We start from the raw sequence: 12354 nt of genomic DNA on the forward strand, positions 1-12354 counted from the left end.
TTTAATAATCATAAAGAAATGTTAAGAAAAAAATCGATGGAATTATAACAATTCATACATAATATAATCTTTGGACATGGACCTCGTATTTATCATGAGCATGGTATAGAAACCCTAGTTTCAAAAAGATTTATACTTTATAGAATAAGAAGCGTGGGGAAGAACACTGATGTTCCCATACATAGATAGCAACCCTACATACCTTAATCGCTCCAAAACTTGAATTAAAAACTTGAACTTTGAAGAAGAACTCCAAAAGCTAGAATCTTGATCTTTATGTGGGTTTTCTTGAAAACCCTAGGTTAGGAATGATGAATTCTTGATTAATAATCATGGGTGCATGTTAGAATTAACTTGGAATGACTTAGAATGACTTACCTTAAAGTATCTTGAGTTTGGGAAAGAAGAATTTCGTCCTTAGGGTTTGGGAGAATGAAAAAAGGGGAACAAAATAAGACCATACCCATTTTAAACGAGTTTTCTGCCAAAAACGGGCAATGTATGTCCTAGGATGTACGGCCCGTACTTGAAAGTACGTCCAAACAAGGCGTACATTGTGTGAAATTTTGTTGAAAATTCAGCTATACCACCCTTCAGTAAAATGGCCATAACTCTTTGTTTGAATGTCTGTTTAACCTCCATAATATACCATTGGAAAGGTATTTCAAATATATACAACTTTAAAGAAGGAAGATTTCCCAAATTCCTAACGCAAGTTCTCGAAAATGACGGCAAATCATGAACAAAAATAATATTGTTCCGCCACCTTTAGTAAAATGGCCATAACTCTTTGTACGGATGTCCGGTTGACTACATAATATACCATTGGAAAGGTCTTTAAAAGATCTACAACTTTCAAGAAGGAAGTTTTCCCAAATTCCTAACGCAAGTACCCGAAAACTGGCCATAAGTCTTCTTGTCTTAGACTTAGACGAATTTAGAGGGCAGGTTAAGAACTTCACTTTTTGGTTTGACTTCAAAACGACTGTTTATCACCCGAGTTCGTCCCAAATGGATTCGTATGGCTAAAATATCACCTTTATACTAGATTCATACATTCACACCTAATTCGGATTTACGGGATGTTACACGATATTTATACCAAATCAATGAATACAAAATATATATCATTTATATACACATTTATCACATAGGGGTGTTCATGGGTCGGTTTGGATCAGTTTTGAGTTAAAAACAAAACCAAACCAATCTAGTCAGTTTTTAAAATTATTAAAACCAAACCAAACCAAGTTCCATACATTCCATCGGTTTGGTTTGATTTTTCGATTTTTAAGAAAACTAAAGGTATTTCTCTCTTTCATGTTTTTTTTTCCTACAATTAGGAGAGAATTTTCTATCATTTTCCAACTTATAATTCGTTATTATTCTTTTATTGTGGCAGCTATAGTTTTCTTGCATTATGGAGAAAATATCTTAGGATTTATAATTTAATTAAGTGAAAAAAAGTTTATAAGAAATACAAAAAAAAAAAATAAAAAAAAAATCTAGGTAAATCTCATAGTTGTTTCTTTGAATAAATGAGTTTGAATTCATGGATTTATTTTTAAAATGGGCTTAAGGTATAAAGTTCATTATTTTATTAGAGATAAATAAAATTTAGCTAAAATGTATATAAATTATTTAAAAGTATTTATAAAATTAATATCTTGTATATATATATATATAATTATAAAAAGTATTTATAAATTTATCGATTCGGTTTGGTTTGCTTTTAGTAAAACCATAACCAAACCAAATACAATCGGTTTTTAAAAATTTAAAACCAAACCCAACCCAACCAAAGTAAATGTCGATTTATTTAATCGGTTTGGTTTGATTTTCGGTTTGGATCGATTTTTAACCAAACCGTGAACACCCCTACTTAATCATATGTATTCTAATTTTAATTTTTAACTGTTTGTTGATATATCCTTTACCTGATCCCTAAAAAATGTGGTTCATCAGCATCATCCCATGAGCAAGTTAGAGAATGTTGAGGAGGTTTTACTCAGCCTCAAACATGCTGCACAAGCCCAAACGAATTCAGCAGTTGGGCTCAGTCCACAATCCATTGGAGACAACAGTAATGTATAAGAGAAAATTTCACCATTAGTCACGGTATTAATTTTAAGCACGTAATTAGCATAGCTTCTAAAATTCTTTAAAAAGAACACATTCTAAAAATATTATACGGAAAAATATCCCTTAAAATTAGGGATTCAGTTATATCATTTATTATCTCTCTTTGGTAAAAGGCAAGTCCTTTATGATTGTTAATCTCTTTTGTTTAACCGATTAATACTTATATTTCTCATTTCTCTCTCTTCAACTAATACATCCTCATCTGCTATTACTCATCTCTCCATTCATCTCCATATTTTCTTCTTGCTTGCTTAGAGTTATGGAGGATTACACAAAGCTATATATATTTGATGCAGGAAGGGTTAGAACTGCAGTAATCATCCACACGTACAATATACATAATATAATTTAGTATATAACGTATAATAAAATTATAAGAGGTATATAAAAAATTAGATACAGTGTATAATTAAATTATATATATAAAAATTTAGATACAGTGTATAATTAAATTATACGAGTTATATCTAATCTATTATAAAAGGTGTAATTAAATTATATGAATATTATTCTATGTATAACATTTTTATTATACTACATATAATACAAATCACACTCCATGCCCGATTAAAGGCGCTATCAAGACTGAAGTTATTGTACTAAATTGTGTTCAACATTCCATTTCTCATCGTGTTGAATTAAATACTTTGGTTTTATTTTTCATGGATGAACAATGAAAGGAGGTTAGTTAGAATAATAAGGAAGTAGAAAAGGTTTGAAAAAACGTTGGGAATTTAGTTTCAGAGTAATAAATAAGTATGAAACTATACAAAAGTAGTTACAAATATGAACGAAATTGTAGGAATTTATGTTATTCACGTTCAAATGGTTCTCTTATTCATAGCAATTGTTTTACTATAAAACTCTTCTGTCATGTAATGTTAATTATTTTTACCTGCTATGAGTATGTAAATATTATTATATTATTGTCTACTTATGTTTTTTTCCCAATGTATAACTGTTATATCCCGCATTTTCGCATATTCGGAAATTCGAAATAATTCTGACTTGTAAGAAATAAGGCCATAATTTGATGTTTGTTTAATGTATGTGTGTTGACCATGAAATTCTTGATGTGAAAACATGGAGGAAGGCAAGGGCAAAATGGGAAATTCTAGAAACTAGTTTCGGAAATTTCAAATAAGACCCGCAACGATTTGGGCTTAATGAAATGGAAAAAAAAAAAAAAGGAAGCAAAAGGCCCAAAATTATAGGGGTGGCCGGCCAACCCACCAAGGCCCAAGCTCATGGTCAAATAAGACCAATTAAATACATAGAAGGGCCCTTTTTCCTTAGTCTTCTACACTAGAATCTTCAAGAAAAAAAAAAAGATTGAATTGAGAGCATCAACAAAGGGCCATTCGGCCACTTCAAGAAAAAAAAAAGAGAAAAAAAAATTGTGGAACTCAAATCCTTGGTGCAAAACTTATCTCCTTTGAATTTCTACTAAGCCCGGAACCCTCTTCAACGTGGTATAAACTTTGAGGCAAGAAAGTACTTTTTTTTACAAAGAGAAGAATTTGGAAAAGGTAAGAATTCTACTTTTTTAGTTTAGAAGAATTTTTTTTATATATGTTGTAGTATGTGGGAATGAATGTAGAGTATGAAAATTTTGTGTCATGGGTATGTGTGTGTGTGGCCGAAAATGGGTATTGATGGAGAGGAATGACCAAATTTTATTTATTATGTTAATTGTGTTGTGATGGCCTTTGAATGCAAATGGAAGAATTCTAGTTCAAGTTGGCATGAAAATTGTTGTTAAGTTGTTGTAGGGAATTTTGTGATTTTATTGTAAATTTATGTAATTATGGAAATGGAATTGTTAAGGCGTAAATTGTGGGTGTTGTTGATGAAAAATGTGTTGTGAATGTTGTGTTAAAGGTTGGAGATTTTGGATGAATTCTAGTCTTGGAGGATTTTTTTTGTATATTTTGTAAAATGGTATGAAATTCTTTGAATTGCACTTGAATGGTCTTGAATTGGTAATGAATGTGTAAGTGTCGATATTGGCTTGAAAAATCCGTAGTTGAATGGAATGACGGTAAACTATGTTGAAAGGGAGGTTACTAGTGTTGGAATGCATTTTAAATTGGCTTTTGATGTTATTGGTTTGGTTGTTGGTATTGTTGGTATGGTTGTTGATGAATTTGGACGAGTTTAATTCTCGGGGATGTTAAATTTACAGGGGAGATGCTATAAGAAAGAATTTCGGTAGACAAATACTACTTAGAATTAAAATTCTAAGTACTTGTAGCTAATTTTTGGAAATTGATAATATTATTGTAGATATTGGAGAGCTCGAGACTTGATCGGGATTTGGGTGGCGAGTGGTCGAGTTTTGTTAGTAAGGGATCGAGGTATGTAAAACTTACCTTCCTTCTTTTGGCATGTCTTAGATGTGGCTAAGTTATGATATGTTATGAGCTTCGGGGAAGTTCTATTCTTAAAAGTCCGAGCACGTTTATGAGTCGTATTTGCTTTTGATGTTGGCATCCTTATGTGGTCAAGTTATGGTCCGTATATCTTTGATATGATCGGATTTAAAACGCTATGTAACCGGTTGGTTCCGAAAGGATCTTATGTCTTTGGTACGACTAGGTTTCAAACGTTGTATAAAAAGTTTCGATCCGAGTATGTCTGTGACTCTTAATTGTATTTTACCTTTGACATTCGTAAGGTGATGAAATAACGGTCCTTACGTTTTTGGAGTAATGGGTTTTCAAAGCTGCATAAAACTTTTGTTTTCAAAGGAGTTTTGTTCCTAAACGATTTTGAAACTACGAACGACCGTAACTTTCAAGAAAAGGCTCGGATCGCGTTGATATCTTCGCAAATGATTTCATGACGAGTAATGACTTTAGTTTTCATAGGCGGGCCCGGATTGGGTTGGCGCTCGTCCGTGGGTCCCGCGACTTTTCTATGTTTGATTCAACGACCTATTTTTGAAAGGAATTTAACATGACTATCTTTCCGACCTCGAGTATGACTATATATTTATTTGTTGAATCATGAAATGAGGATTTTTACACATATGATTTTGATACGTGGCTATGGTTTCTGAAATTCGGTTGATATGTTCCCGAGTGATATTCGGAAGGAAACCCGATTTGACTATTGTTTCAGTTTTGAAGTAACAGTTGTTTTGATTATCTTCTTGGGTCTTTGTAAGTGTTTTGCATTGCATATGATACTAACCGCTGGGTTCCTGGCCGCGGTATATTTATATATTTGTGATATTAACCCCGGGGTTCCTGGCCGCGGTATATTTATATATTTGTGATATTAACCGCTGGGTTCCTGGCCGCGGTATATGTGATATGATAATGTGAGGACATGATGATGAGATATGATATGTTTGATTTTCCCGTATATATGAAACAAAAATGGTTCTTTCGAAAAGAAATGTTTTCACTTATGACACTTAATCCCATTATGGGCCGGATATTATACGCGGACGTTATATGCATGATTTGTACGTTCGGAGTAAGCGTTTGGGGCATTCTGACTATTATGTTTGTTCTCTGTACCTCGTTTGTACGATTTGTATCTCGGATGTAAGCATACTGGTATTCTGGTCATTATGCTGACTTTCTGTACTCCGTGCTTCAAGCATGATTTGTTACGGTATCTCATGCTTTACATGCTCGTACATATTCCGTCATCGACCCCTTTCTTCGGGCCGTGCGTTTCATGCCCGCAGTACGACGACCGATTTGAAGATCCGCCAATTTAGGATACTTACTCTGTTTGCTTTAGAGCGCTCCTTTGTTCCGAGCACACACTTTGGTACGATTTTTCTGTTGTAAATATGTATACATCTATTCAGGGGTACGGCGGGGCCCTGTCCCGTCATATGATTCCGTTGTTCTGTTTAGAGGTCTGTAGACATGTGTGTGGGTTGTGTCTAGTTTGTTCGGACGTGTATGTGTGACATGTGTTTTGGGCGGTCCCACTCGCCACGGCGGCCGGCTCGCCTTTTATATATATGTATATTGATCTGTTGCCCCTGCGTGGCCCCGCGGTATTTCTGCGTGCAGGTTTGATTTGGATAGTAAGAAAAACAGAGGAAACTCTGCCCAAATTTTTCTAAAATATTTAGATTATCACCTTACCGGTTTGTGTAATATATGAGGTACTGTGTGTTAGTTACGTACGGGTGTCCAGCTCGGGCACTAGTCACGGCCTATGGGGTTGGTTCGTGACAATAACCCAGCTCTAATGGGTGTTTAGTTTCTATTTTATATAGTTATCTAGTTAATTAATTAAGGTAATTTGTTTAGCTTAGTTAGTTAGAAATGTGCCAGCTCGCACAGTAGTTCGATAAAGTTGCTTAATTTGAATTTGCATACAGTGTATAAAGGAGCGGATCAACAAACTGGTTCACGTGAATTTAATAACTTTTGTTTAAACTCTATATTAACTTGGAATCATTGTAGAAACCCATAGACTTCAAACCGTGAATTGTTAACATGAGCATAAGTTATGTATATATTATGCAAGCTATCATGGTTAGGTAGTTATAACTAACTACACTAGATAGTTAGGTAGTTAGAGTTAACTAACTCAAGGTAGTTCAACTAAGTGTGAGGTGTATATATACAAGCAAGTAGAGTATATTCTATAAGATGGAATCATTTCTATATCATTGTAAATTGTAAAAATCATCTCTCTATAACAGAATTCTCTCCCTCTCTTCCTCTCATTCATTCTTCATACGTTAGCTTCTTCTTCAAGTTTCCTTATTCCTTAAGCTTTCTCTTCATTCTGTCTTAGTAATTCAAGCTCCTATCAATGGAGTTATCATGGTATCAGAGCCTATCGCGATTGTAGATTAGATCGAGTTAAAAATCAGTGTTCATAGTTTCCAAAATTGCTTAGATTCGAATCAAATCAAGTCGAGTAAAAAATAAGCATAAAACAGTTAGAATTGGTGATTTCAAGTTCATTCGAAGGAGAAGATCATGACGAATGTAACTGTTGAAGGATCGCGAACTCTAGGAACTGGAAACAACGATATGAACAACAATACAAATGAATCAAATGGAACTACAAGCACTGGAGCAACAACTACATCAGGATCAGTGATAGAGCACACTCATCCTTTGTACTTGTAGCCAACAGATACACCAGGTAGTTCTCTGATTACTATGCAGTTAATTGGTTCAGAAAACTATGTATTATAGAGTAGATACATGAGGATTGGATTGGTAGGAAAAGGAAAATTAGGATTTGTTGATGGTAGATATCCAAAAAGTAGCTTTTCTGAAGAACTGCATGATCTGTGGGAGAAGTGTAATGCTGTAGTACTCTCATGGATCATGAGTGCAGTCAGACCTGGCTTGCTTAGTAGTGTTATGTATGCATTTGATGCTCACAAGGTCTGGTGTGAGTTGAAGGAAAGATTTGATAAGGTCAATGGATCTCAAGTGTTTTATCTGCATAAGGAAATTCACACTTGCACACAAGGAACTATGTCAGTCTCAGATTACTTTTCAAAACTAAGTGACTTTTGGAATGAATTTGATGCAATAATGCCTTGTCCAGGATGTCCTGGTCTTGAATCAAAGAAATTCATTGAACATTTTGAGTACCAAAGACTCCTACAGTTTCTTATGGGACTTAATGAGTCTTATACACAAGCTAGAGTTCAGATTCTCATGATGTCCCCCACTCCCAGTTTAAACAAAGCTTATTCACTGATAGTTGATGTGAAAGTCAAAGGAATCTAGCTAGTGTTGTTCATGTAAGTTTGAGGTCTGGTAGTATTGAAGGAACAACATTCTTCAGTCACAAAGGGAGTGGAATTGGAGGTGGTCATGTAGGTGGTACTGGTCCAGGAGGAAGTGGTGGTGCACGAAACAGTGGTCACTATGGGAACCATTTGAACAAGTCACAGAAACAGTTCATAATATGTGAAGTGTGTGGTTATAAAGGACACACTAGGGAGCAGTGTTTCAAAATAGTTGGATATCCACCAGGTTGGAAAACAAAGAGGAAAAATGGACCACATGCACATGCAAATCAAGTTACACCTAGTCAACCTATAGCACACATGGCTGCAAATCCAGCACAAGCTCTACCTGCAGCATTCTTCACTCAGGACCAATACAAGTAGATTTTACAGTTGCTGTCAAAGGGAAGTGACACTGCATCACCAGAAACATCTGCTAAAGCAGCAGCAGCAAGTAGTATTTTAACTGCTTTGGTGTCCAAATATGTGAAAAAAGAGTGGATTGTTAATACTGGAGCCTCGGATCACATGACATCAAAAGTTGAAATGCTAGATAGTTATAAACCTGTTCCAAAGGCTAATAGGAATAAAGTGCATCTACCTAATGATAGTGTAGTGCCACTGTCTCATGTTGGAGAGTCAAAGATATTTGAAGATCTTCTCATCACCAATGTTCTGTTTGTGCCAGAGTTCAAATATAGTCTCCTATTTGTATCTCAGCTCACAAAAGAACTAAAGTGCTCAGCATCTTTCTTTCCTAATTTCTGCATTTTTCAGGATCTCTACACTGGACAGTTCAAGGGGATTGGTAAAGAAGAGTGTGGCCTTTACATACTAAGGGAAGGAAGATCTCATCAGTCTTCAGTTCAACCAATAAGAGAAGTTGCTAATACTGCTGGTCTATCTGAGTCTAGTTCTTTGTGGCATAAGAGATTAGGACATGCTCCTATAAACATATCTTGACTGTCTATTCAGCTCATATTGAACCTTCCTCCTTTAAGGAAGCCTCTGCTGATTCTCAATGGGAGCAAGCAATGCAGTTATAGATTGATGCCTTAAAGGACAACAAGACTTGGAGTTTGGTTGATTTACCTTTTGGAAAAAAGCCTATTGGCTGCAGATGGGTTTACAAAATCAAATACAAGTCTAATGGTGAAGTGGAGAGGTTCAAAGCTAGACTTGTTGCCAAAGGATACAGCCAACAAGAGGGCCTGGATTATGAACATTCAGTCCTATTGCCAAAATGGTTACAGTTAGATTAGTTGTTGCTTTAGCTGCTGCCAAACACTGGTTCATCTACCAAATGGATGTTCATAATGCTTTCTTGAATGGTGATCTCCTAGAAGAGGTGTACATGAAGATTCCTGAAGGGTTTGCCAGACAGAGGGAGTCTCATAAGGTCTGCAAACTACATAAATCATTGTATGGGCTTAAGCCGGCCCCTAGACAGTGGAACTTGAAGTTAACTGAATCTTTGTTGCTTATGGGGTTTCAACAAAGTCACTATGATTACTCTTTGTTTACAAGGAAGTCTGGTAGTGACATTATGATCATTCTAGTCTATGTAGATGATCTCTTGATAACTGGTAATAGTCAACAACTATTGTGTGACTCTAGAAGAGATTCAAGATGAAAGACTTGGGTGAGCTCAAGTTCTTTCTTGGCATTGAATGTGCAAGATCAAATAAAGGGATCATACTATCTCAAAGAAAGTATGCTCTAGAGCTAATAGCAGAATCTGGTTGAGGAGGAGCCAAAACAGCTGGTACTCCTCTTGAACTTAATCAGAAATTGACCTCATTCCAATATGATCAATGCACCTCAAGCAACAATACTGAGAATGATCAAACAACAGATAAGCAAGAGCCTGAGGATAGTAGTCAGGGCTCTCCAAGTAAAAAATAATAAGAAGAGTCAGGCTGTAAATGATGAGCTGCTTTAGGATCCTAGCAAGTACCAAAGGCTAGTAGGAAGACTACTATATCTTACCATGACCAGACCAGACTTGGCTTTCTCAGTTCAGGTACTAAGTCAATATATGCATTGTCCAAAAGCTTCACATATGGAAGCAGCACTCAGAGTAGTCAGATATGTGAAAGAGGAACCTGGATTAGGCTTGTTCATGCCTGCTGAGGATGCTACTAAGTTGATAGCCTATTGTGACTCAGACTGGGGTGCATGTTTGGAGACTAGGAAATCAGTTACAGGCTATATAGTCAAGTTTGGAAGAGTTTTGGTGTCATGGAAGTCAAAGAAACAGGAAACTGTGTCAAGAAGCTCAGCTGAGGCTGAGTTTAGAAGCATGGCTACATGTGCAGCTGAGGTAACTTGGTTAATTAGACTATTCAGAGAACTTGGAGTAGAAGTTGAAGTACCAGTGAAGATGATATGTGACAGCAAGGCTGCTATCCAAATTGCTGCAAATCCTATATTCCATGAGAGAACCAAGCATATAGACATTGACTGTCATTTTGTGAGAGAAAGAATCTGTCAAGGGCTACTTAAAACTGAGTATGTGCATACTGATGATCAACTAGCAGACTTGCTAACAAAGGGACTAGGTAAGGCACAACACCAGTACTTGCTCAAACAGCTTGGAGTAATGAACCTGTTTAAACCATGAGCTTGAGGAGGAGTGTTAACATGAGCATACGTTATGTATATTATATGCAAGCTATCATGGTTAGGTAGTTATAACTAACTACACTAGATAGTTAGGTAGTTAGAGTTAACTAACTCAAGGTAGTTCAACTAAGTGTAAGGTGTATATATACAAGCAAGTAGAGTATATTCTATAAGATGGAATCATTTCTATATCATTGTAAATTGTAAAAATCATCTCTCTATAACAGAATTCTCTCCTCTCTTCCTCTCATTCATTCTTCATACGTTAGCTTCTTCTTCAAGTTTCCTTATTCCTTAAGCTTTCTCTTCATTCTGTCTTAGTAATTCAAGCTCCTATCAATGGAGTTATCATGAATTCACCTCTATGTACAATAATTGAGTGCACTCTCATATTTCTTAACAAGAAGAAAAAAAGTCTTCCTACTCGACTTCGAGATATCTTATACAATTCCAATGGAGACGGAATAGAGACCAAATATGAATTGTATTCATAGAGAAGGAGGGAGTATTTGCTTTCATTCAACTTTATTTTAATTAATTAATGATAGAAAAATATAGTTTCACCTATTTCTTAGTTGATAAAACTAAGATTTGGAACACACAGAAAGAAAAAACCAAACGTGAAAACCTAAAGGGAATTTCACAAACTTGATCATGCTGCTATCATCAAGTTATGCTGGGACCTGGCTAGCAAACAAGACAGGCTTTGGGTAAAATGGATTCATGCATACTATGTTAAAAATCAGGAGTTTACAACTATGGTTATTCCGGGTCATGCTAGTTGGATGGTTAGACAGATTTTTACTTCCAGAAGACATTTAGATATGGCAAATGTTGATTTTCAACCTGGCAAAAGCTTCATTAGACTATGTACTTGATGCTAGGTGATCTGGAAGGGTCAGATGGAAATGCTTGATTTTCCAAAATGCTGCAAGGCCAAAATCTGTATTTACTATGTGGCTGACCTTACATGGACGACTACTTACATCTGATAGGCTCATTAAATGGGGATTGGATGTCGAACCACTGTGTATACTATGCCAGCAATGTCATGAGGATAGAAGTCACTTGTTTGTTGGTTGCCCCTTTGCTAACCAGTTATGGAGCAGATTGTTTAGCTGGATTCAGAGACAGTTTTCACCTGCACAAACATGGGGGAATCATCTAACTTGGGTATTGCAATGTGGTAAAGGGAAGTCTCACAGAGCAAGGATTTTTAGAATGGTCTATGCTGAAGGCATTCACTCAATCTGGATCGAAAGGAATCAAAGACTCTTTGAGAAGAGAAGTCGAGATGTTGCAAGTATTGCACGTGAGATTGCCTATATCTGTAATGTCAGAGCTGGTCCTGGACTATCTGCTACTATTCAGAGTTACCAGTTTTAAGCTACTATGTACTGCCCCTCTATATATGTAGGCTAGAGTCTTGTAATGGTTTTTTGTTCTCTTTGAAATAGTTAGCTGTGATGGCTCAACTATGGTGCTGTAATGATCCTAACTTGGTGATTAATAGAACTGTTGATTACCAAAATAAAACTGTTGATCACCAAAAAAACAAAGGGAATTTCCTTACAAGTTACAAGGAACGCTGCCAAACCAAACGCGAAGACCTAATGGGAATTTCCTTACAAGGAAGGCTACAAATCTTATCCACAAAGTTAATTAATTTCTTTGAAGGTCACAATCTATGGGAACTTTCTTTGAAGGAATTGCTCATTACGTGTCTACTAATGACCTGAACATAGCTAATTATTTTAATTATTTTAAAAAGTTTAATTAAAATTGTACTAAAAGAAAAAATTATTTAACTCCCCAAATAGTATTATTTGTTATGAAAATAATTATAACATCTCAAA

The 12354-nt window shown here is 35.7% G+C and overlaps 1 protein-coding gene across 1 annotated transcript; it reads left to right on the plus strand.

Annotated features, from left to right (window-relative positions):
* The first annotated feature begins 11452 nt into the window (after nucleotides 1-11452).
* On the plus strand, nucleotides 11453-11884 carry LOC132048701 (uncharacterized). Its single transcript, XM_059439398.1, has one exon. It carries the CDS (start codon nucleotides 11453-11455, stop codon nucleotides 11882-11884), a length of 432 nt encoding a protein of 143 aa, XP_059295381.1.
* Nucleotides 11885-12354: the final 470 nt, after the last annotated feature.

Source organism: Lycium ferocissimum, chromosome 3 (genome assembly GCF_029784015.1).
Source record: "Lycium ferocissimum isolate CSIRO_LF1 chromosome 3, AGI_CSIRO_Lferr_CH_V1, whole genome shotgun sequence".
Taxonomy (NCBI): Eukaryota; Viridiplantae; Streptophyta; class Magnoliopsida; order Solanales; family Solanaceae; genus Lycium; species Lycium ferocissimum.